We start from the raw sequence: 26,781 nt of genomic DNA, 5'->3' as shown, positions 1-26,781 counted from the left end.
GAGAAGCAGCTAATATTCATGCTTCTAAAGATTATACAGCAAATTCATATGGAAAATATGATTGTTGAGGAAAAAATGTCTCCTACATTGTCAAGACATTCACTATGTGGGTTCACATTAAAAATATCCTCTTGAGGATTAAAATCAGGGGAATCTTTCTGTGCACCCCTTAAGTTATCAGAAGTCAATGAAAATTGCTTTTTTAAACTCTTGATTTCTTACAAGTCATCCATAATCTCACTTGAACCACGGACAGCAAGTTCTGCATTAACAGACTGTAAGTACAGGAAAACAGAAGTCACACTCTGTGATTTGTGCAGCACGGTAGTGTAGTGGTTAGTACAACACTACACAGTACCAGCAGCCCAGGTTCAATGCCTGCCACTCTCTGTAAGAGTCTCTCTCTTTCTCTCTCTCTCCCCCCCCTTTTCTCTCTCTCTCTCTCTCACTCACTCACACACACAGACACACACTGTGATTAGACAAGGGTTAAATCGGGGGTTGCAGGCCAGTGTGGCAGCAAGGGCTGGAAGGGCACTTTTCACTCTGCATCTCGATGTAAAAACATTTGAGTATTTTATCAATACAAGCAATACAGGTATTGGAAGTGTATTTGCCTAATTTGGGCATTCTTTCTGTAAGAGATAAAGCACTTCATATGATTTAGGACTGCAATGTGAGTACATGGTATTATGAAAGACAGGGCACATAAAGTGTTTCGCACAGAAATTAAAGAACAGAAAATCATTGTGAACATGGTGAAGTTTTTTGCCTGCTGTTCAGTGGTAACTCTGGGCAATTTCTGTTTTGTCAAAGTAAATGGAAAGGATAATGATTAGTTCTGCATAAATGAGCAGAAATGCATTTAAATGCAAATATTAAAAATTGCTTTCTGAATTTAATAGCTTCTTAAAAGTAACACCATACCTACTCCCACCTCTATCAAAGTTAATAACCTACTTTTGTTTCCCTTTCCTTTCTCCTCCCACTTCTCATCTTACAATCCATTTCTCTGTCTTTTCTATTTATCTGCTTGTTTGTTTCTTCCTTTCAGTCTATTTATTTTTCCTTGCATTGCTTTGTGTTTGTCCTTCCATCTGCACTCACTGGTATTTAACTCCCCAGAGCTTCAGTCACCTTTCTGCTTTGTTGCTTCCTTGAATTCACTGTTGCTCTTTTTAATCTTTTTTTTAAGAATATTCAAGTGTGAGCTATTAGGAAGCAGATTTAGCCTAAACATAAATAGACCACTTTTCTAAGGAAACCCTTTTCACCTACTTTGTAGGGGGCAACACAGTCATTTTCATAGATTGGAGAAGGCACAAGATAGTAAGCTGAATACCAGGAAATGACTTCAATGCTCAGCTTCGGAAAAAGACAAAAGGTACACATAAGTCCAGTGGTAGTCAAGAGTTTGAAACAATGAGCCCTTGCTTCTCAACTTCTTCAAAGTCAAGGTCAAGCCAAAGAAAATTTATTATTAAAGTAGGTATATATCACCACACGGACACTTCTCTGACTTTAAAGTTAAAACTGACTCTGTGTACAGTATTTGGGTACACAGATGGAGCTTTAACTTTAATGTCAGGGAAGAAAAATGACCATTTCTCAAAGCTGAAGCTAGAATTTCCTGTGTAATCAGAAAAAGTTAAGCCAGGGGAATAATCACTATTTCTGAGTAGTGTTTGGTTAGGAGAATCTAGGTCCCGATGCTCTTCAGTGTAACTAATGCAGCTGTTTCTTTGTTTCCAGCCTTCCCTTTACTCCAGCGTTCCCCAGCAATGCTTTGCAGTTCTTTCAGAGGTAGTGCTGCTATGGAGCCTGACTGGGCAGAGGTTGTTCCCTCTCGCTTCTTCTGGACTCTTCATTGTTCCTGATAACGATTCAGAAGTCACACCCTCCTCCGCCACAGCCTACAGTGTCATCTTCCACCCTCAGAAACTGAAGTGACTGCATCTCCTGGTTTAAGACGTAGGTGAATCATCTGTGAAGAGCTGAGTAAAGAAATCCTTTGAGACTTTATTTTAACTAAAGATAGATCTCATTAGAATGAACCTGATTGGGTTCTACCAGTGGAATGCAGCGATAGCGGCAAAGGTAAATAGCAGTGGCAAAGCCTAAATACTAATTGTTAGCAAGCAAAATTAAGAAGAAATGAGATGCTTTACTAAAATAAAAATGATTAAGAAGATCAAGATACAAATGGCCAAGATAAAATAGAGCTGGAGGCTAAAAATATAGTGAGAGTGATTTCTCTTGTTGATGAATTAAGCTAGTTGTATACAAAGACAAATTCAAAGTAAATTTATTATCAAAGCATGTATATGTCACCGTATACCACCCTGAGATTCATTTCCTTGCAGGCATTCACAGGAACTCAAAGAAGTGTAATAGAATTTGTGAAAATCCATTGTATTTTTTTGCACTCTGTTTTCTTTAGTAAAGCAGGGAACTAGAGGAAGTATGTGTTCCGATGTGAAGATGAGAGAGCAGGACTACTGCAATGGGGCTGCATTTAAAAAAATTCAGAAGTAAAAACTACAACATATGTTATTTAGAAGGGCAGAAGAAAGATGCAGGGGATGTACTTATTAGAGATAACAGTGACAGTCAAGAGCTGTGATGAGTGCAGGTGAGAGAAATAGAAGATGTGTTGATAGAAATAAAAAAAACTAATTGCAATTATTGGGATAGGCTTATAGGTCAATTTTACAGCTCAAGAGAGGTTGAAGGAAGAAAAATAGATGTAAACATGGGAAATTAATAGTACAAACATGGTGAAATTACAATTGTCTTGAAATTAATTGCTCAAAAGCTTTTATTTGAAGGAGTAATTGATCTGATTTTCTATCTTGTGTGTGGATTTAGGATAAATAGAACAGAAGACACAAGAAATCTTTTAATCAGTAGTGACCATAATTATATCTAATAATAGCAATTAAGTAAAAACATAAGGTTGACAAATAACAGGATAATAGTTGGGGAATAAGCAGATTTTAAAGCATTAGTAGTAGAATTTATGAAAATACTATTAGGAAAAAATGATTGAAAGTAGCAAAGGAAAATGTATTGCTGTAAGATGCAGGAATAAACTAACTATATTGAGACACCAATGGTAAATAAAGATAAACAAAGAAGGTGCACAGTAGGATAGTAGGGGGTAACAAGGCCAAGAAGAAAGAATATGAGGCTAGAAGAGGCCAACAATATTAGGTAAACAATGAGAAAATATAACATTAAATTATTGAACATAATATGTAATAAAATAATCTATTAATGCAATATTAAAAAGAAAGGCCAGGGATAGAATAGGGGCACTACTGAATAAATAGAGTAAAATTACAGAGAAGTTTCAAGCATATTAAATAAAAATTTTGGTTCTGCATTTATTAACAGGTATACACGACATCCCAAGGTGAGATTGATAACTTTACACCAATATTGAAGATAAAATGGAGAGGATCATTATTTAATCTAATCAAATTCAATGAGGGGAAAAAACCTGCACTGGATTGATTGTGCCTGTGAATTATAAAATAATCTAGAGACAAGGTAATAAGGGCAGTATTATGCATTCAATAATTCTGGTAGTTTGCTAACAATGGGAAGAGAATAGGTTTTCCAACTTAATTTTACTAAAGCAGAAAATGAGAAATGAATATAGATAGTAAAAATCTGTTAATTGGTGGACAACCTGATTACCTTTAGGGAAATTCTTCTTGTGACTTTTCAAAAGGGTTCTTTCTAAAGATAACTGGAAATTGGTAACAAAATAAATGTTCATTGTGTAGATTCCAAATGGCCTTTGATAGGTCTAGTATAATAATCAAGTAGCAGAATGAATAAGAATTTGCCTTCAAGACAGAAAACAGTATGTGAGCTCGATTTCAAAGTTTAAGAGAAGTTTGGATAGGTACGTGGATAATAGGTGTATAGATGACTTTGGTCTGAGTTCAAGTCAATGGGAATAGGCAGTTTAATTGGGTTGGCATGGACTAGATGGGCTAAAGGGGCTGTTTCTGAGTTGTACTCTATAAGAGGGGTCTAACGTAGTTAGAGCTAGGAAGTGGAATTAGTCACCACCTATTTTAAAGATTTCAACTTTGGAAGCAAAAAGAATAGTTTCTAAATTTGTAGAAATTAGGAAAACATTACTAACAAGCTTGAAGAATGGACATTTAATTGTACATCAACAGAAATGGAATGAATCATTGCATTTTGGTAAGAAGTGACAAAGATCGAAGTAGTGTTTTTGGTAACTGACAAAACCATAGTAAACTCCATGAATGAATTTGCTAACTGATATGTTTTCACCACAACTCTCCTCACCCGGCTCCCACTCCTGCTGTCCCCCACAAAGATACATTAACTTTCTATTACAAGTCCAACAATGCTTATGAAAAGTAGCCAAACGGGCAGTCCCTGGGTTACTTGAGAGTTCAGTTTCTGTGAGCAGTCTATAAGCTGATTTATCCATATCAGAAATGTCAGCCTGTCCACATCATATTGCTTCTGCTTATACTTCCTACTCGCCCTCACACTACCCATGTTTAAATTAATTAATTGTATCCAGTTGTTAATGAGTGCCACAAAACATTTTATTATGACTAATCTCATGATCTTAAAAAAATAAGCTTTTTAAAAAAATTGTACGGGAGACGTTCCTTAAAGTTGAATATTTGTAAATGGGGTCTTCTGTAACATGGCCCCCCCCCCCCAATATTTGAAAACTGAAAATCTAAATGGGTAGGAGATTGGGAAGTACAAATACACAAATTATGCCATGTAATAACACAAGGTAATAAAGCTACAAAGAACAATAAATCCTGAATCAGTAGTGTACATACACGTAAAGGAATAGAATTGAATAGTAGAACCGCTGAGCTTAAACTGTATCAGACTTCAACTGGATCATGTTTGAAGCATCATTTCCAGTTCCATAACAAAAATAATAGAGAGGTTATGCAGGAACTGAACAGGGCACAGCAAATATTGAGAAGGATAATTCAAGAAATAAAAGGATAGGATCATCAGGGGAACAAAGATAAATGATTATTCAGTGGAGATTTTAAATTGGTAAATTGATTTATTATTCTCACAATTACTGAGTTACAGTGAAAAGCTTTGTTTTGCATGCCATCTATATAGTTCAAAGTTCAAAGTAAATTTATTATCAGAGTACGTATATGTGTCACCATAAACAACCCTGAGGTTCATTTTTTTCAGCCACCTGCAATGAATCCATAGAATAATAACCATAACAGAATCAGTGAGAGGCTGCACCAATTTTAAGCGTTCAAGCAACTGTGCAAATTGTCATTTCTTTAGAGAGTGCGTCAGAGAAAACAATAACAAACAAACCGCAGTATAAAGTATAATAGTTCCAAAGAACTTGCAGTGCAGACGGACAAGAGGGTGCAAGGTTATAATGGCGTATGGTATACAATGAGGTCAAGAGTCTAGACTAGGGGATTGTTCAATAGGCTTTGAAATCTTTTGAAAGATTTTGATTGCAGGTTCGGAGATGGTGTTTTGACTTGAATGGCAGAGCAGAGCAGAACTGAACGCTATCAAAAGTCAATTGGAAACTAAGTAGTGACTTCAAAAGAAACTCCTTTATAAAATGAGTTTGGAATTTGCTACTGACTGCAGTGAATTTTATAGATGTATTAGCTACCTGTTGGAAAAGACCACAGAGCTTTTACAGATACATACGTCAGGAAGAATGGGAGGAGTTGGAGTAAAAGACTTGCGTCTCTGCTGCGTGTTCTCTCTAAGCAGAGTTTCAGGACTAGAATTTTAACTTCACTGGTTCTAGTAACATTCTTGGGAGTGTTGCACAGTGATTTTGTTGGCAGTTGTGAATGTAGATTGCTGATTGAGTTATTAAGGTAAGGGAAGCTTTTTGATTATTCGTAAACTTGAGCATAGATATGTCTTTTTCTGCTCTGAGGTGCTTTTCCCCTTTTGGCTTTCTGACCATTGAAGGATGCCTTATAAGCCTTCTTTTAAAGTTGTTGAACTGTTTTGGATCACTTAAAAGTCTTAGCGTAGTTCAATGATAGTGCCTGTCTCTCGAGTCAGATGTCCAAGGGTTTATGTCCCATTCCTAAGACTTGAGTATAAATTCACTTTAACAATTCAGCCCAGTACTGAGAGACTACTGCGTGGTCAGAGATGGGTTTTTTTGTGACTTATTAAAATTCACATCTATTAGATCATTGTCAACACCTAGCTCTGCATATTTATCACCAAAACTACTGTACATGAGAGGATACCATATCCTCTGACCCACAAAGATATCCTCATTCAAGCTATTAGCGGTGATTTTTAAGATGAATAATTTCCATTGGAAAATGATGTCAAGACTAGAGAATGATATTTTAATTCATATGTCACTGCTTTGTAGCATCATTACCAACTGTGGTCTGTGATAGAATTTTGACTAGAGGCATTTCTTCCTGGGAAATAGTAGTATTGGCCATTTAAAAGAGCAACTCTGAAAGATTTATACTTTAAAATAGATTAAGATAAATTTGATTTGTTTAAGATTTACTTCTCTGGTTTTGATGTTTTTGTTTTAATCAAATATGTAATTTTACTTTACTTTTTTTTAGCTGGCTTTTTCACACTCCAGCTGTGCTGAATCCAAGAGGAGTTTGGTGCAGTTTGGACAATGAAAGCCAAGGCCAAGCAATGGAAGCACCTAGTGCTGATTGGGATACTGGCATGGGCACTCGTCGTCTTGCTGCTCTTTACATATTTCACAGACTTCAAAACAGATGAGCGTCCAGCCAGCTTTTTCACAAATACTGAGACAAGAAGGCTCTTCCCCATACAGGGTAAACTGAGAGCCATTATGGGGGCCTTCCAAAATCCCAGGGTCTCAGCAAGTCACAAGGCAAATAGTCTTTTCTTTGAGGATGATGAAGATTCTGTGCGTTCATTGCGTTTAGATTATTTGAATGATCCCAGTCTAAAATGGACCCAGGAGGAGGACAGTGGCGAACTTAAAGTCTGGAAAGGTGTGAGGAAAAGACAGATCGGTGGACAGCTGCAAACTCAAAACCAGGAGATGGATAAGATAATTAAAGTTATCAATGAAGATGACAATTCTTATGAAGAAATAATTATTCAAAATGCAAAGTCTAGGCCTTATGAAACAGTTATTCAGAATAAGGAAAGTTCAAATTACCCTCTTGACCCTTTACATGAAAATCTAGATTCATTTGACCTAGAGGACATGGAGTTTTCAAAATCCAGTTCACTGCTTGTCAAACTGTGGAGGGGAAATATGTCATCTGAAATGCTGAATCCTCGGTTACAAAAAGCTATGAGGGAGTATGTGAATGAAAACAGACATGGTGTCAACTATCAGAAGAAAGGGGAAGCTGAAAGGATGATTGGAGAAGATCTCCTCTGCCAACTGAAAAACAAAGTCAAACTAAGGACCCTTGATGGGAAGGAGGCTCCATTTTCTACATCTGGTTGGAGAAAGCACATTCCTAAAATTCCTCTGAGCAAGATCAGGGTTAACCCACAGGCCTTCAGGAATTGTGCTGTTGTTGCATCCGCTGGTGCAATACTGAATTCCTCCCTTGGAGAAGAAATAGGTAAGAACAAAATTTTTATCACTTTCGGTTACTGACTGGGAATTTTTGTTGCGGCACTAGTGTATAAAAAAACAAAATGTTTAGGGGCAGAGAAAAACAAAACAGGTGGTGAAAATAAAAGTATTTCTTTATATTGGCTGTAAACTAAGCTTCAATGCAGAGTGGAAGATTAATGCGTACTTAGTCGAACAATCTCAGGCTGGGGGATGTGCTGGAAAAATTTGCGAGAATGGCACACTCAAAGATAGAAATGCAGCACTGAAATTTGGTCTTAGTGTTTATAATTTAATTCAGAATTTTAAGACTAAACTGCATAGGTAGTTAGCAACCAAATAATCAGCAGTTAAGCCAGCAAGAACCAACCAATCATCAAAGTTCCTCCTACATGCAATGGATGTGGAAGATCTGGCCCAAGTGTAAGGGGAAGCAGGTTTTCTTTAAGTTAAGTGAATTATTTTCAAGCAAGTCAGGTGGATTAGTTTACACAAAATGTTAAATCAATTTGGTATGTAAAACAATTTTAAGCAGGCACAGTATTGCAGGCAGTATGGACACCTGTAGAATGTGGGTATTTGTAGAGAGCAATGTGATCCAGTGAAACCAAACTATTGGTAATTGTTTGCACATAAGAGAATTTTTGACTTTGATTTTGAGTCTGTTTGGAGATGCTGCAAAAAAAAAATGAGTAGGAGGTTTGTTAATTAGAGATTTTAATTCAAGACCCTGACTCAGTCCTTAGTAATAAACGCCAAGTGCTGGAAAAACTCAGCATCTCTGGAAAGAAAAACAGAAAATGTTTCCAGCCCAGGAGCTTCCATCAAATGAAGAGACTGTTGAAAGGTCTTGGATCTAAAATTGCTAACTGTCTGTTTTTCCAAAGATGCTGCCTGACCTGTTGAGATTTCTCAGCACTTTCTGCTATTGTTTTGGATTTCCAGAACCTGCAGTTTTTTTGTTTGTTTTCATTGACTGATGGATTGGGTTAGTGACCAGGTACGGGAGGCTGGCAGGCAATGATTGAAAGATGGGCAGTATTGGGGGACCAGTCTCTGTGGTGTCTGACTGCTGAGACCATATGCTCCAAGCGAGAGAAGAATGGGATCTAAATGCTGCCGTCCACGTAGGAACCAATGGGTCATAACATGAGGTGCTGGGAAGCTTGAGCGACACACCCGAAATGCTGGAGGAACTCAGCAGGTTAGGCAGAATCTACGGAGAGGAATTTTGGACCATCAGCACAGACGGAGTGAAGAATATCGCCAGCTATATCAAGTCACCTGTAGCCCATCCTCAGCAAAGCAGAGGCAAGCTGCTCCAAAGCTGTCTCAAGGTGGTTTGAGTGACACAAAACAGGCAAAGTATAATATTCTACCCCAGGGTCAGGGGAAGTATCAACTCTGCAACCACCTTATTAATCAGCTTACAAGGTTAATTAATTTCAACAAGATTTATGCTGATTGTTTACCTTTTGGTCCTCCAGGGTTAGATAGATAGATAGATAGATACTTTATTCATCCCCATGGGGAAATTCAACTTTTTTCCAATGTCCCATACACTTGTTGTAGCAAAACTAATTACATACAATACTTAACTCAGTAAAAAATATGATATGCATCTAAATCACTATCTCAAAAAGCATTAATAATAGCTTTTAAAAAGTTCTTAAGTCCTGGCGGTTGAATTGTAAAGCCTAATGGCATTGGGGAGTATTGACCTCTTCATCCTGTCTGAGGAGCATTGCATCGACAGTAACCTGTCGCTGAAACTGCTTCTCTGTCTCTGGATGGTGCTATGTAGAGGATGTTCAGAGTTTTCCATAATTGACCGTAGCCTACTCAGCGCCCTTCGCTCAGCTACCGATGTTAAACTCTCCAGTACTTTGCCCACGACAGAGCCCGCCTTCCTTACCAGCTTATTAAGACGTGAGGCGTCCCTCTTCTTAATGCTTCCTCCCCAACACGCCACCACAAAGAAGAGGGCGCTCTCCACAACTGACCTATAGAACATCTTCAGCATCTCACTACAGACATTGAATGACGCCAACCTTCTAAGGAAGTACAGTCGACTCTGTGCCTTCCTGCACAAGGCATCTGTGTTGGCAGTCCAGTCTAGCTTCTCGTCTAACTGTACTCCCAGATACTTGTAGGTCTTAACCTGCTCCACACATTCTCCATTAATGATCACTGGCTCCACATGAGGCCTAGATCTCCTGAAGTCCACCACCATCTCCTTGGTTCAACTGGCTCTAACTGCCCACCTGCTACAGGTCCTCCCACACTGTGGCTGGGTCTAACTGCCCACCTGCTACAGGTCCTCCCACACTGTGGCTGGGTCTAACTGCCCACCTGCTACAGGTCCTCCCACACTGTGGCTGGGTCTAACTGCCCACCTGCTATAGGTCCTCCCACACTGTGGCTGGGTCTAACTGCTCAGCTGCTGCAGGTCCTCCCACATTGTGGCTGGGTCTTACTGCTCAGCTGCTGCAGGTCCTCCCACACTGTGGCTGGGTCTAACTGCCCACCTGCTACAGGTCCTCCCACACTGTGGCTGGGTCTAACTGCCCACCTGCTACAGGTCCTCCCACATTGTGGCTGGGTCTAACTGCCCACCTGCTACAGGTCCTCCCACATTGTGGCTGGGTCTAACTGCCCACCTGCTACAGGTCCTCCCACATTGTGGCTGGGTCTAACTGCCCACCTGCTACAGGTCCTCCCACATTGTGGCTGGGTCTAACTGCCCACCTGCTACAGGTCCTCCCACATTGTGGCTGGGTCTAACTGCTCAGCTGCTGCAGGTCCTCCCAGGTTACAGCTGGGTCTTACTACCCGACTGCTACAGGTCCTCCCAGGTTACAGCTGGGTCTTACTGCTCCGCTGCTGCAGGTCCTCCCAGGTTACAGCTGGGTCTAACTGCCCACCTGCTGCAGGTCCTCCCAGGTTACAGCTGGGTCTAACTGCTCAGCTGCTGCAGGTCCTCCCAGGTTACAGCTCGGTCTAACTGCCCTGCCTGCTCCAGGTCCTCCCAGGTTATGGTTGGGTTGAACTGCCCTGCCTGCTCCAGGTCCTCCTGGGTTACAGCTGGGTTCCGTTCCTGCAATCTGTTCAATACCCTAACAGTTCACAGTGGCTCCGCAGTGGCTAGCAAATCCATACTGTCAGTCTCCCAAATGCTCAATCGCAGGTATAGGTTATATATTAGTCAGGTGTAAATATAAAGGGAGCTACTTAGATCCACATTGTTGTGACTGTGACGTTTTCACCAATAACATCTGGAATTTATAGTCCATGAGTCAGGTTAATTACCTTGTGAGACACAACTTTGACATATGTCTGTTGGCTGATGACTGGAGAACGATAACTTGTAATCTTAGGGTTCTGTGCCCGCTCGTACAAGAGGTGGAAGAAAAGCCCTGTGAATGAGAGCTTTTAACATTTGGGGGAACATATGAAGAGGCAAGAGGCAGGAGAGACGGATGGCTATGTTTGCAAGCTGAGTTTGTACGTACAGTGCAGCATTGGAGTAGAATTAGGAGGAGGTTAGAGTTAGAATCCTGGAGCAGACTAGGATGGAAGAAAGAAATCTCAAACTTGGTAATGATGAAACCTTCCAATCTTATTACTGATCCTTCCCATTACTTAACAAATAGTTCAGAGGTAAAATAAGCCTGCAAAATTAGAACTATTCATTCTTTAGGCATTTTTATAGCTTTTGTAAGAAATGATTCAATTGATGCATTTTTTTCCTGAGTTAGTAGCTCTACCAAGAACACATTTACCTAATTCTAACACTCAAGTGAAGTTAATTTTTTATAGAACATGGCTTATATGTGTGGTTTGCATCCAGTCATCATTTTGTGAATGGAATTATGCATTGGGCTTCTTCACTCCATCTGTTAAAGCCTGGACCTTAATTCCCCACACCCCATGATGCAGCCCACCCCGTGTTTTCTGCATCGTGTAGGTGTTATTTGATGGGATGGTGGTTATGGCTAAGTGATCCTTCTGTTAGCACGTGGCTTCCTCCTGCTTAGCGCCTTCCACGATGCACCTTCCCATTTTTCTGTGATCATACACCAGGGATTTCCATCAGTGGTAGAAAAGATTGCATTTTTTCCCTGGAGAGTTTGAGAACATACGAAGTAGCTTCTATGTCTTCTTGGAAATCTCATGCCACAGTGAAGATCAGAGTAAAGCACTTGTTTCGGGAGCCATGTGGACTATTTTACCCAGCCTTTTGGGGTGATTGGAGACCATTGCTGTGAATGTTAGGATAATGACTTGGCTTCATCCATACCACGATTGGATTTGATGATTTTGTGGAAGCTTGTTTATATCTTTGCAACATACTTGTTAGACCACAAGTGTGGTGCTGGCTTTTAAATCTTGTTTCAACCCCTCTTTTCTTTGAGTGCTTATTATTCTGGAAGTTTGTCATCGAAACATCAGTTATAATCGATACCTGTACCAGGCTGGAAGCCCGCAAAGAGTTTATTTGTCATAGATCCTTATACATACGTGTTGTAAATGGTACTAAGAGACCACACTGAAGGTAGTAAATGTACATCAACAATTACACTCCAAAGGCTTCCCTTATTACCGGAGCTATACAGAGAGTCTGTTTAAAAAAAACCTTTCCTTTACATAACTGCAACTATAAGGAGTTAAAAAATGTAAACTGGGTTTCAATGTAGCAAGAGTGAAACAGTCACAGCATGCTTGACCCCACTCCTTTCTCATTTTGTGGTGGCAGTTTTGGAAATATTTTAAAATTTTGTTCTGAACGGTACAGCTTTAGTTGCTCCATTATAAACAGAAAGGACAGCAGTTGCTGGAATCTAAAGCAAAATAGCAACTGCTAGAAGAATTCTGCAGGTCAAACGTCTGTTGCTAAGTTGTGACTTTCCTATCCTGGAATCCTGAAATCCCTTCTTCAGCAAAAGTGGTTTCTCCTCTGTTACGTTGTTTGGAGACTTCATATGCATTTCCTCCATTCCCTACTCTTCTGCTCTCAGATCTTGATGCACCATCAATAACTCTCTGAGACGTGAGGCGAGATATCGGCTTTTATTGACTGGAAGAAAGAACAAGCAGTAGTTGACCACCATACTACATCCTGGAGACAGAGAGGCCGGGCTCAGGCCTCAATCGCCTCTATACAGGGGTCTGTGGGAGGAGCCACAGTCAGTGGGAGGGGCCACAGGAGCAGTCAGTGGGGGGGCGTGTCCAGACAGGTATATGTAGTTCACCACAGACCTCCTCCACCCACCAGATAAAGCAGAGAAAGAATATCCTTGGTCTTCACTTCTTTCTTCCTGCTACTCTCCACATTCAGCGCATTATTGTTCATGACTTCCACCAGCTCCATTGAGATCCCACCATCAGCTGCATCTTCCCCTTTGTACTTTCAGCAGGGACCACCTTCTCCATGACTCCCTGGTCCACTCACCCCTCCTCGTCCTATCCCTTCACGCTTTCCCCAGCAAACATAAAAAATGCAACATGCATCCCTTCACTTCCCCTCGCACTACCACATAGGAATGTAAACAACCCTTCCAGGTGAGGCAGGTGTTCACACCCACCACCTCAACCTAGTCTGTTGCATTCAGTCCTTTCAATATGGCCTCCTCCACATTGACGAGACCAATTGTAGACTGGGGAATGGCTTTGCAAAGCGATCTCTCTGCAATGAGCATCTTGAACTTCTGGTTGCATGTCATTTGAATCCCCCTTCCCATTCCCATACTGTATTTCGCCCTTTCCACTACCACGGTGAAGCCGAACACAAACTGCACACTGGCTCCTGATGCGATGTCTGAATCTGAAACACTGACCTTCGCTTCGCCTCCAGGGACGCTGCTAGACCTGCACTCTAACAGCTGTTTGTATTTTGCTTTGCTCCATTGTGTTTTTCTGTCTATTCCTGGAGGAATATTAACTCTATTAGGTGGTTGCCTCAAATTTCATGCAGTGTCATAGTTATATTAAGTATAGTGTGGAAAAATGCTGGGGCGGCCAACAAGTGCATTTCCATGTATCGTGGAAGATCTGATGCCCACTGTGCCAAAACTGAAAGATCTATTCTGCCATCTCGTGGACAATAAAGGGTTATACACATTTGTAATGCACTGTATCCACAGTAGTCAATTGGTATGAAATTAGTGTGAATGTTGTCATGTTGCATTCTCATGTTTATAATCCATCACAATTGCTTAATGATACAAATTTACTTGTTTGGTCTGATAAGAAGTTAGCAACCTGTGAATGAATTTCAGCACCATACTATTTGTTAACTTATCTCACTCCATTATTTTTTATTAAATTCCACCCTGGACTTCTGTCAATTATTGGTGTAGAGCACTTTTAGAGGTGGAAAGAGAAGTGAATTAGGTAAAATTTTCAGGTGGCATCTTTGTCTAATCACAATTTTTATTACTAGAAGCACCATAGCAATGGAAAGTAATGTGATGGTAGGCTTCTTCAGTTGTGTTTTAAGTACCTTTGTTATGCCTGTGTTTTTTAAATCTTGTTACATTTATACATTTCTGCAAATGATGAAGTAAGTTTTTGTATAGCTGCTTGGCTTGATCAGTAAGCAGTGTAATAAGTTGGAAATAAATCAGGAGAATGCAATTAAAACTTCTATACTCGCTGATGGCTATTTTAATGGTATCTATACAAATGCCAAGGTAAAGTCTAAATATATATTATTAGTTCTCATTTTCAGAAAGCACGTCAAATAAATGGATCAATGCAATTCCATTCTCTACAATTCCTGAATAAGTGTGAAGGTAGTTTTGCTTTATGTTTTCCAGATTCCCATGATGCGGTTCTAAGATTTAATGCAGCCCCTACGCAAGGATATGAGAAGGACGTTGGAAGCAAAACCACGATCCGTGTTATTAACTCACAAGTGAGTGATCACCACTTTTCTGTATCTTGTTTCAGCTATATTTCCTTTACACTATAAAATATTCACCTGCAGGACAGCAATCACATGTAAACTAAAATAATTTCTTTTCCAGTTTATTTATTAATAATATCTTTATGTAGGTTATTACAAATAAGAAATTATTGCTGTGGCGGTGTGGAAGAAAATGATAAAATTAAGATTAATTTTGAGTTAAGTGTTGTTGTCAAGCTTGACGAGCTAGGTATTGCTCAAGACCTGCGTCATGAGGGTGACGGGATAAGAGGCAGACACTGCTTTACTTGTGAGCTGACAATAGTCAGACATAGATCATGCCAACAATGAGGTACTACTGAGCTGTTTCCGAGATTGTCTAGCAAGTAGCAAATAGAGGAACTAACTGTAGACGTGTATCTCGGATTTTGTGTGTCACGTGGGAACGTTAATAAACTTGCTGATACCTAACAAGTTCCTTGAAAATCGCTGACCAAGTATGTTTAGCTGTTGGCTATTGCCCAAAATTTCCTGTATAAATCTAAGATATAACCTGACATTGTTAGAGTCATAAGACAACGGCTGCCCGTGATCACGTAATAAAAGGGTTAACTGTATACTGAGGTCTGTGTCTTTATTTCTGTTCCCTAACAGAGTAAAGTCTCTCACAGTGATTGGCGACGAAATTCTTTTAAGGCAAATCAGAGTAAATTCTTCTATAGGCAGAAACTTTCTGTTAGCATGTCCCTTTAAGTAGCTTGAGGTTGCACAGAGGGAACGGTGTTATGGCTAAGGATGGAATAGAGCAAATCTGTTCATTTACAGTCAAAGGCAGGACATAGAGGGATTTTATTGTTCGCATTTATCATAATATTGTCAGTGTTTCATTTTTGGCAGCTCTCCAATTTTATGTAGATAATTGTTAAATGTTTTATGAAAGCTTCAAATTTTCTGAAACATATTTTAAAAAATTACACCAAAGATGTATTCTAACACAAATAACAGAAACGTAATGTGCTGATCCCATTGATAGGGGAAAGGTTTTGGTTTTACACGTTTGACCACTGGATCTCTCTTTTGGTGATGTCTGCTGGTGAGATTGACATCAGCTGAACCAGTCATAGAAAGAAAGTAGTAACAATTGATTACGTTTCAGCTCTGTGTTGTCTGGAGCCATTAGCAATGTAACCTTGGACCTGTTTTTGGCCCTCATCTATTTGTTGTCCCTCTGATATATCACGTATCTTTAGAGGTGCAAATCCATAGCACCCTGAATGTGGCAATGCAATTGGGTAAGTGATAATAAAGGTCTTCAGCATGTTTGCTCTAATCAGTGAGAGTATAAAAGCTGAGAGTTGTGTTACTGTCTATTTTAAGTCATTATTACCTTACAACAATCAAACTCATGAACCAGCGTGAATGACTTCAATCGCCACTACTCTGAACTGATTTTTCGACCTACAGCTCTACTTTCAAGGACTCTTTACAACTCATGTTCTCAGTATTTTTTTATTTGCAGTTTTTCTTCTTTGGCATGTTGGTCATTCTTTATTTATGTTTAATTTTTTTTTGTAAATTTCTATTGTATTTCTTTCCTGTAAATACCTGCAAGAAAATGAATCTCAAGGTAGTTTATGATAACATGCGTACTTTCAAATTTTGACTTTAAAACTTCAGTTGGGCCACACTTGGAGCATGATGTGCAGTTCTATTGCCACAGTACAGGAAGGAGTAGACACTTTGGAGAGAGTGTAGAAGAGATTCACCAGGATTGGAGAGGCTGAATACACTGAATTAATTTCTCTGCAGCCCTGCAGTCAATAGAAAATCATAAAATCATGAGAGGTGTAGAAAGTGTAGACTTCAGTTTTGAAATATAAAACACTGGAGGGCATAGATTTAATGTAAAGGGGAAATTTTTAAAAAATTGCAAAGCAAGTTTTTGAACAGAGGGTGCTAGATGTCTGGAACAAGCTGCCAGGGTCACTGTCGAAGCAGATACAATAGCAACATTTAAGAGCCACATGAACGGGCAGGAAATAGATACAGACCATGTTGCAAGCAGCTGGGATTAGTTAAACAAGCATCGGCATGTTGGGCCAAATGGCCTCTTTCTGTGCTGTACTTCTGTATGTTCCACAGGTTATCTACACTGAATCTTTTAGGAGTATGTTCAATGTCCTTCAGCAGTTGGGGTTGGGAATTAAAATCCAAGGATTGTGCAAAGGATACTGTAAGACACTGAGGCTAACCAGCTTCCTCTGTAGACTGGGAGAAGCAAGAATGCATCCTTTCACACACTATTCCCAACAAACCAGATCCTGGGATCTGAATATCAGGTTGCAATCAGAGTTCCTCAACCCTCTGATTAATTGAATCCCAGTGCAATCCCTCAAGATTTGTGGAACTAAGATCCCCAGAAATCTGGGTTTAATCTCCTGCCAGGAGTTGGGGAAGGAAGACCTTTTCTTGCATCAGATAAGCCCCTGCATCTAGATTCAGAGATGAAATTCAGAACCACTCCCCTCTCCCATTCCCAGGTCAGAACTTGAGTGTAGAGCATCCATTATGCTTCCCACTTGACTGGAAGCAAACTCTGACAATAAGTTAGCTTCTGGGCTGGTTCCCTCTCAAAGCAAATCAACATGTATATGCTTTTGAGTTAACACTCCACAGCGTGGAGATTTCTGCTTTTCACATCAAAAACTTTACCACAATCCCAAGAACCCAAATTTTATATAACTCCACCAAGTTAGGACTTTATTCCCTGGAGGGAGCATAGGAGAATGAGGGGAAATTTGATACAGGTGTACAAAATCTTGAGGGATGTAGGTGGGCTAAATACAAGTAGGCTTTTTCCACTGAGGGTGAAAGAGACTAAAAAGCCAGAGGCCTATGGGTCAAGGGTGAAAGGTGAAATGTTTGAGGGGGATCTTCTTCATTCAGGGGGTATTGAGTGTGTGGAGCAAGCAAGTCGATGTGGGTTGGATTCCAACATTTAAGAGCCGTTTGGATAAGCGTATGCATGGCAGGGGGGGTATGGAAGGCTCTGGTCCAGGTGCGGGTCAATGGGGCTAGGCAGAATAATAGTTCAGCATGGACTGGATGGACTGAAGGGCCTGTTTCTGTGTCGTGGTTTTCCATAACTAACCAGTGGTAAACCAACTCCCTGTTTAAAATCAAAGTTAAGTTTTTTTTGTCATAAACACAAGTACATGTGTGCACAGGTGCACTGAAATAACAGTTTAACAATCTGCAACATCACATGCACATAGCATCAGATACACAGCCCTCACGAGAAAATCGTAAATTACAAACATTAAATTAGACAAAATTATACAAGAAGGAACACAAATTGAACAAATTTTCCTGTGTGAAACCTCAGAGAACTTGCACGGTCCTGCAGTTTTATAAGAATTATAGCATCCTATGGTGGCTGCAGGTAAGAGCTGAATTTTTTTTATTGCTGTGTAAAGCCACTGTTAGGAATAAATTGTGATGGCTTTTACAACTGCCAATTAGCTCTGATTATGTTGACACTTGCCATCAGCATTGCTCATGTAATTCACCAGAATAATTACACCTATACAGATATATGAGTGAGAAATTGTTTCACTAATCACTCCTGCAGATAAGATCATGTAAATTGCAATGAAAAGGCGACTGTTAATCCATGCTACACTTTTCCAGTATTCAACTTAACCTCAATCGCTCCGAGCTTTACCTTCATACCGTTCTTTCAGGGCTTTAGTTAGATCCTTGCAGATCAACTTACTATCCCCAGAGTCACTTAACATAGATCGTAGAACAATACAGCATAGTACAGGCCCTTCGGCCCACAATGTTGTGCCGACCCTTAAACCCTGCCTCCCATATAACCCCCCCCCCCCCCACCTTAAATTCCTCCATATACCTGTCTATGGGATGAGATTGCTTTCTTAAAGTTCCTTGGAGTTTCTCCAGATGTCTATTAATTTCAGCAAGATACCGGTGATGATACCAGAGGAGCAGTATACAAAATATCAGTGTCTGGCCTCTTTGCCACTCCTGTGGATATCCTGCTACTGCTCTGGCAACCATCAGCAGGGAGAAGGAGGGAATGGTTGTAGCAATCTTCGGAACTGGAGATATTAACATGTAGCGTTGGTTTGTATATTCTATTTTGTTCAACTGGATAACTAGAAGATTATAAGGCTAGCAGAAAGGAGCATAAGAATGAAATTAGGAGAGCCAGGAGGGGCCATGAGAAGGCCTTGGCGGACAGGATTCAGGAAAACCCCAAAGCATTCTACAAGTATGTGAAGAGCAAGAGGATAAGACGTGAGAGAATAGGACCAATCAAGTGTGACAGTGGAAAAGTATGTATGGAACCAGCGCAAGTATAGTGGAAGTACTTAATGAATACTTTGCTTCGGTATTCACTACGGATAAGGATCTTGGTGATTGTAGGGATGACTTGCAGCAGACTGAAAAGTTTGAGCATGTAGATATTAAGGAAGTGGATGTGCTGGAGCTTTTGGAAAGCATCAAGTTGGATAAGTCACTGGGACCAGATGAGATGTACCCCAGGCTACTGTGGGAGGCAAGGGAGGAGATTGCTGAGCCTCTGGCAATGATCTTTGCATCATCAATGGGGACAGGAGAGGTTCCAGGGGATTGGGGGGTTGTGGATGTTGTTCCCTTATTCAAGAAAGGGAGTAGAGATAGCCCAGGAAATTATAGACCAGTGAGTCTTACTTCAGTGGTTGGTAAGCTGATGGAGAAGATCCTGAGAGACAGGATTTATGAACATTTGGAGAGGCATAATATGATTGGGAATAGTCAGCATGGCTTTGTCAAAGGCAGGTCGTGCCATACGAGCCTGATTGAATTTTCTGAGGATGTGACTAAGCACATTGATGAAGGTAGAGTAGTGTGTATGGATTTTTGCAAGGCATTTGATAAGGTACCCCATGCAAGGCTTATTGAGAAAGTAAGGAGGCATGGGATCCAAGGGGACATTGCTTTGTGGATCCAGAACTGGCTTGCCCACAGAAGGCAAAGAGTGGTTGTGGACGTGTCATATTCTGCATGGTTGTCGGTGACCAGTGGATTGCCACAGGGATCTGTTCTGGGACCTTTACTCTTCGTGATTATTATAAATGACCTGGATGAGGAAGTGGAGGGATGGGTTAGTAAGTTTGCTGATGACATAAAGGTTGGGGATGTTGTGGATAGTGTGGAGGCCTGTCAGAGCTTACAGTGGGACATTGATAGGATGCAAAACTGAGCTGAGAAGTGGCAGATGGAGTTCAACCCAGATGAGTGTGAGGTGGTTCATTTTGGTAGGTCAAACATGATGGCAGAATACAGCATTAATGTTAAGACTCTTGGTGATGTGGAGGATCAGACGGATCTTGGGGTCCATAGGACAGTCAAAGCTGATATGCAGGTTGACTCTGAGGTTAAGAAGGCATACAGTGTATTGGCCTTCATCAATCATGGGATTGAGTTTAAGAGCCAAGAGGTAATGTTGCAGCTATATCGGACTCTGGTCAGACCCCACTTGCAGTACTGTTCTCAATTCTGGTTGCCTCACTACAGGAAGACGTGGAAAACATGGAAAAGGTGCAGAGGAGATTTACAAGGATGTTGCCTTGATTGGGGAGCATGCCTTATGAGAATAGGTTGAGTGAATTCGGCCTTTGCTCCTTGGAGTGACGGAGGATGAGAGATGACCTGATAGAGGTACAAGATAATTAGAGGAATTGATCATGTGGATAGTCAGAGGCTTTTTCCCCAGGGCTGAAATGGCTAACACGAGAGGGCATAGTTTTAAAGTGCTTGGAAGTAGGTACAGAGGAGATGTCAGAGGTAAGTTTTTTATGCAGAGAGTGGTGAGTGCGTGGAATGGGCTGCCGGTGACAGTGGTGGAGGTAGATATGATAGGGTCATTTAAGAGACTCCTGGATAGGTACATGGAGCTTAGAAAAATAGAGGACCATGGGTAATTCTAGGTAATTTATAAGGTAAGGACATGTTCGGCACAGCTTTGTGGGCTGAAGGGCCTGTATTGTGCTGTAGATTTTCTGTGTTTCTATGTTTTCTAACTACTTAAATAAGACAACAGGCAAGGCAAGCTTTGTCATTTTATTTCTTCCCTAACAGAGTCACACAGCACAACCCACAAAGACACCATCAAACAAGCACCGACTTGCACTAATCCTATACTACTTCCAATTTATCTTCCTCACAATCTCATTAACTCCCCTCGGATGCTATGATCTGTATACACAGGAGCCAATCAATCCACCAATCAGAACGTGATTGGGAGGTGGGCAGAAACTGCAGCAGCTGGGGGCAAGCCCATGTAGTCATGTGAAATCCACTAGAGGTCAGAATGAGCCCAGCATGCTGGAGCTGCTAGATGTGCAACTTTCCTTTGGAAAATATTACAGATTATGTCCCTGATTGTGAGGAAAGCCAGGGAGAAGTGATGACGCCACCCCCCCACTTTTGCAGGTTTGAGGACAGCACTCCCCACCCCTCCATTTCAGTGAGAGGCAGGGACTTCTGGTTCTCGTTCACATGTAGTGTTCGTTTATGCATTCCTAGTCTATACTTACCATATTCGCTGAACTCCTGGTGTACAGTCAGCTCAGAACTTCGCTGCGGAGAACCCCGTTCTGAACTTCCATTCACACTGACTGAACAATTAAAAACAACAGCAAGAGGAATGAGTCATCACCTGGCAAACTCTCCCACCTCATTCTTCCGAAACAAGAGCATAAATGTACATAACTGTCAAGAATGTAAGGGCAAGGATGACAGTAAAGTAGAATTGTTATCCATACAATTTGCGTAGTGCAATAAAATGTAGGCTCTAGCAAAATTTTATTCTTTCATTCCATCAGAGAGAACTTGGAATACTTTTACTGTCAGAGAAAACCAGGCTCAGACATATTCTGGCACGCAACCAGTCACTTGCATATTCCCAAGTGTACACGTTAAATAGGAGAGATCGTGGTATTGTTCTCAAGGAGTTTCAGCACAGGCATCGTTTCATTGATGTGTATCTGTTTTTGTGACTTCTGCCTGATGGCAGAGTAGGTGGGATGTCTTACTGAGGCAGTGAGAAGTGTAGACAGAGTCCAAGGAGGAGAGGCTGGCTTCTGTAATGTGCTGAGCCGTGTCCGCAACCCTCTGTGCTTTCTTGCGGTCATGGGCGAAGCAGTTGCCGTACCAAATCAGGATACATCTGGATATGATGCTTTCCTCGGTGAATTGATAAAAACTGTTATGGGTCAAAGGGGACGTGCAAAATTCCTTTCGCTTCCTAAGAACATTGAGGTCCTGGTGAGTTTTCTTAGCAAAGGCTTCAAAATGGTTAGATCAGGACAGGCTATTGGTGATGCTTTCTCCTAGGAACGTGAAACACTCAACCCTCTTGACCTCATCACTGTTAATGTCAACAGAAGCAGTTGCACTACCCCCTTCCCAAAGTCAATAATCAGCTTTTTGTTTTACTGGCTTTGAGTATATGTTAAAATATTAATTTAAAACACACTTAACTGAAATAAATTGATTAAAATCACTGAGATTAAGTAATATAAAGGTTGAAATAAAAACTACTTGCAATTAACTTCTCCATCAAGATTGGGATCCACACTCAACTAAATGGAGCTGACCCACATAAGGGGTCACTTCAATAAGGCCTTTGACAAGGTCCCGCATGGGAGGTTAGTTAGGAAGATTCAGTCGCTAGGTATACATGGTGAGGTAGTAAATTGGATTAGACATTGGCTCAATGGGAGAAGTCAGAGAGTGGTAGTGTAGGATTGCTTCTCTGAGTGGAGGTCTGTGACTAGTGGTGTGCCACAGGGATCAGTGCTGGGTCCATAGTTATTTGACATCTATATCTGGATGATAATGTGGTAAATTAGATCAGCAAATTTGCTATGATACAGAGAGGTGGAGTGGACAGTGAGGAAGGTTTTCAAAGCTTGCAGAGGGATTTGGACCAGCTTGAAAAATGGGCTGAAAAATGGCAGATGGAGTTTAATACAGACAAATGTGAGGTGTTGCACTTTGGAAGGAAAAACCAAGGTAGAACATACAAGGTAAATGGTGGGGCACTGAGGAGTGCAATAGAACAGAGGGATCTAGAAATACAGATACAAAATTCCCTAAAAGTGTCATCACAAATAGATAGGGTAGTATAGAGAGCTTTGGGTACATTGGCCTTTATAAATCAAAGTATTGAGTATAAGAGTAGGAATGTTACAGTGAGGTTGTATAAGGCATTGGTGAGACCAAATTTGGAGTATTTTGTGCAGTTTTGGTCACCGAATTACAGGAAGGATATTAATAAGGTTGAAAGAGTGCAGAGAAGGTTTACAAGGATGTTGCCGGGACTTGAGAAACTGAGTTACAGAGAGAGGTTGAATAGGTTAGGACTTTACTCCCTGAAGCGTAGAAGAATGAGGGTAGATTTTATAGAGGTATATAAAATTATGATGGGTATAGATAGAGAGAATGCAAGCAGGTTTTTTCCACTGAGGCTAGGGGGGAAAAAAAACAGAGGACACGGGTTAAGGGTGAAGGGGGAAAAGTTTAAAGGGAACATTGGGGGGGGCGGCTTCTTCATATAGAGAGTGGTGGGAGTGTGAAATGAGCCACCAGATGAAGTGGTAAATGCAGGCTCACTTTTAACATTTAAGAAAAACTTGGACAGGTATATATGGATGAGAGTGTATGGAGGGATATGGTCCAGGTGCAGGTCAGTGGGATTAGGCAGAAAAATGGTTTGGCACAGCCAAGAAGGGCCAAAGGGCCTGTTTCTGTGCTGTAATGTTCTATGGTTCTATATGCATCCAGTCTCTACACTGAGGACATCTGAGCTCCATTCTTGGACTCTGTGATAAATCCATTTGTGAAGCATGGTCAAATGTGCTGACAGTTCTCTAAGTAATGATCTACAATAGGTAAATATAGTTCAGGCCAATGTGAAACATTTTACAGAGAAACTAGAAATCACATTTTGAAGATAAAAATTCAAAGATCATCATTAGTTCAAGCACTAGTTATCATCCTGCCTTTTATTACAAGAACAAATCTCATGTCAAAAGATGATTGTGACATTTGCAGAATGGCAGGAGACATGATCAATGGATTAATTTTGCAGGGATAGTTACTGAACTGTTGCAAAATAAAGCTTCATTGCAGAGTGTGGAATTAGTGAGCATAAAGGATTAAATAGGATTATTTTGCGTGGAGACTATTAGAACATATTTAATACTGAAACATATTAAAGACCCCATCTTTAAACCTGGGATAGTTTTTGAAAGAAGTAGATCAGGGTGAGTTACAGGTTCATTCACTGCTTCAGAAATTCCACCGACCAGTCAGCAGCTTCCATATTCCAGCACCATTAAGTCGATGGGTAAACAGGGGAATTTTATTGCTTGTTCATTGATAGCCTCACTTAAAAGCGCCATAACCATGCTGAACTCCCTCTCTCGAATGATCCTTTTAATACAGTAAATGTAGTAAATATAAGACTCTGATATACCAGAAACACCTGTGGCCAAATTGCAACTGTTCTGAAGAACACTAAAGGCCCTACTCTATAGAAATCATATGCATTCTATTACAATATGTCATCTTGCTTATGAGGAATGTACTCGGTCAGATGTGTTAGAGGAGCATGGAGCGTCAGCAACATTTCCATGTTGTCTTGAATGGATGATGGTGGTTACCATGTCTGAAAGAAATTAACCAAGTGATTAGAGCAAAAGATTACCCTCTTAATAATATGGTCTCTGCATCATGCACATCATCCACCTACACTGCTTTCTCATTCCGTAAGGATCTTAGCAGAAGCACCTTTTTAAAGGAACAGTTGATGGGGCTGATAGTGCATTATAGTTTTGGTGTTTCAGTTCACAAGCTATTCTCATAAGTGTACCTGAGCTTACTATATCATCGAGTGCTCAATGAAGGCTCCTTGGTAATTCTATAGCTGCTGTGGAGAATGGGTTATGAATCTTGCTTATTTAATTTCAGTGATTGGTTTACACATGCTAGTGTAGACCATGAAGAATAAGAACTGTTGAACAAAATGTTGGAAAGCCAGATGGGGACTTTTCTAAGCAGAAACCCTTTCCTGACCTGTAACTTATCATCTAGAAGATTCTTATTTAAATAGAAGGGTTGTGGTTTTAATCAGAACTTGTTCTTTAACTGGCACACACGGGTTAACTTCTTACCGAGCATAACCTCTTATCATTAGAGTTTATGAACAGCTTAAGGTGTACAGTACAAGAATAAAAGTAGCCATTGCTATATTATTATAATGAAATGTATTGCTTTTCTGCTATCCATATATCCATTTTTATATAAATTAAATTTATACAGTATTTCTCTTCGGTTCAACATACACTGATTATCTTTTGAATAATTAAACAAGATTGCATAATTTCTTTTCACTATTTCATGTAGTATTTAAGGGATTTGACTTACCACTTCAATTGCTCTGAATAAGTTAAGCATATGAAGTTATACTACTTTAGCCAGAGGTTGGTGAATCTGTGGAACTCATTGCAACAGATGGCTGTACAGGCCAAGTCACTGGATATATTTAAGGCAGAAGCGAATAGGTTCTTGATTAATCAGGGCATCAAAAGTTACAGGGAGAATGGGGTTGAGATAATAAGTAAGCCATGATGGAATGGTGGAATAGACCCAAAGGGCCAAATGGCCCAATTCTGCCCCAATGTCTTATGGTCTTATTACTTAAAGTTTTAAAAATGGTTTCTATTTCCTTATTTCTAGATTCTTGTTAACCCGGAGCACAAGTTTAATAATAGCACTCTATTCAAGAATGTGGTTCTAGTGGCCTGGGATCCTGCACCTTACTCAATAAACTTGCTGAAGGTAAGAGGGACAAATGGAATTTTTGTGCTGGATATTTAATCAGTGGAATAGTTTACATTAGTGGAGATTTTGGGAGTGAAGTTAAAACACATGTGTGTTAATATATAATGTGGCCAGCACGACTGATCAAGGGTGATCATTGTTTCACCTTAGTTCAGTTCTGATACATCTATCTCTGTGCTGGACAGGTTTAGATTTGAGACCCAGTTCTGAAACTATAATAATTTGGTAATGCTGTATTTATGAAGCTGTTTCAGTTAAGCTGTTAAACCAGCCCTCTTATTGTTTTCCCCATTTTATGTTTCAAAAAACCTGACCAAGCAACTTGAAGAGAAGCAGGGTCTTGGCTTTCCATCTGGACTATATCTATCCTCGATTTACTTCATTACTATTCAAGAAGATTAGAAATGTACAAATGGTTTCCCTTAGTATATTTGCCAACATTTAAAGATGATTTGTCAACTTAATGAGCTTTGGGACACATTGAGAATATATAAATACGAGGCCATTAATTCACAGAGCAGGGCTAAGTTGTCTTAAGAAATCAAATGATCAATGTAATCATTTTGAGCTGCAGACTCGCCATTAGCGGATTTGCCGTTTGTTATTAATTCTCCTCAGCATTCTCTATAATATTGGAAAACAACATTGCAACAATGGAATGCTGCACAAATTAGCATCAGCCTACACATCTGACAAGTCATCATCCCACACAAATTACACCCAGCAACAGCGTTAAAAAAGGCAAACTCTTGTTGGTGAATATAGATAACGCATGTTTTTATTAAAGGAGTTTATGATGAAGTACCCGAGGAATTATTTTCCAAGACTAGGTTAAGAGATATTGTAAACAAGGAATTATGCAATGAGAGATTAGGGTTTGATAATTAAAGTAGTTCAAGAAGGAAAATGATGATTATATAGAACACAGGTGAAGATAAACATTGTAATGAATAAAATAAGATGTATGCATAAAACAGTTATCTGTAATTATTTTAAGTTGGGTCCCCTTCAAATTAACCCCGCATCTCCATTCCGGAAAGTCTAATTCCTCAGTTACTATATTTATTTTTCATTTCATCTACCACACAGAATTGCCTGTAGCTACATTAGCCATAGCAACACTTCCCTTTAAGAATTTGTATACATGTGCATTTTGTGCATTTTTTAATACTTTATGTGTTGGGGTCCTCTCCCCTTCACTTCATTCTTTAACCTCCTGATTTCAGTAGAGGTTGCTGTGAAGCCATCATTTTTACCACCACTATTCTTAGATTTTTTTTTACTCAGTCAACGTATGTTTTCCAGTTTCAATAGTTTCTATATTTTTAATATAATTTCCTGCATTTTTTTT

The 26,781-nt window shown here is 40.1% G+C and overlaps 1 protein-coding gene across 3 annotated transcripts in view; it reads left to right on the top strand.

The window, feature by feature from the left end:
* The window catches only part of LOC140726765 (beta-galactoside alpha-2,6-sialyltransferase 2-like), a 93,747-nt gene that overhangs the window by 35,460 nt on the left and 31,506 nt on the right, over positions 1-26,781 (top strand). For 2 of the 3 annotated variants that reach the window (XM_073043562.1, XM_073043564.1), the window contains 4 exons: positions 1,753-1,971; positions 6,618-7,613; positions 14,425-14,522; positions 25,326-25,427. In XM_073043562.1, the coding sequence (XP_072899663.1) occupies positions 6,677-7,613; positions 14,425-14,522; positions 25,326-25,427 (1,137 nt within the window). In that variant the 5' untranslated portion in view covers positions 1,753-1,971; positions 6,618-6,676. Of the gene's footprint in view, positions 1-1,752; positions 2,098-6,617; positions 7,614-14,424; positions 14,523-25,325; positions 25,428-26,781 lie in introns of all 3 variants that reach the window. The other variant, XM_073043563.1, reaches the window with a different exon arrangement.

This window comes from Hemitrygon akajei, chromosome 4 (genome assembly GCF_048418815.1).
Source record: "Hemitrygon akajei chromosome 4, sHemAka1.3, whole genome shotgun sequence".
Lineage (NCBI taxonomy): Eukaryota > Metazoa > Chordata > Chondrichthyes > Myliobatiformes > Dasyatidae > Hemitrygon > Hemitrygon akajei.
The sequence above is the reverse complement of the archived record's forward strand: the minus strand, read 5'-3'. Positions and strand labels throughout refer to the sequence as shown.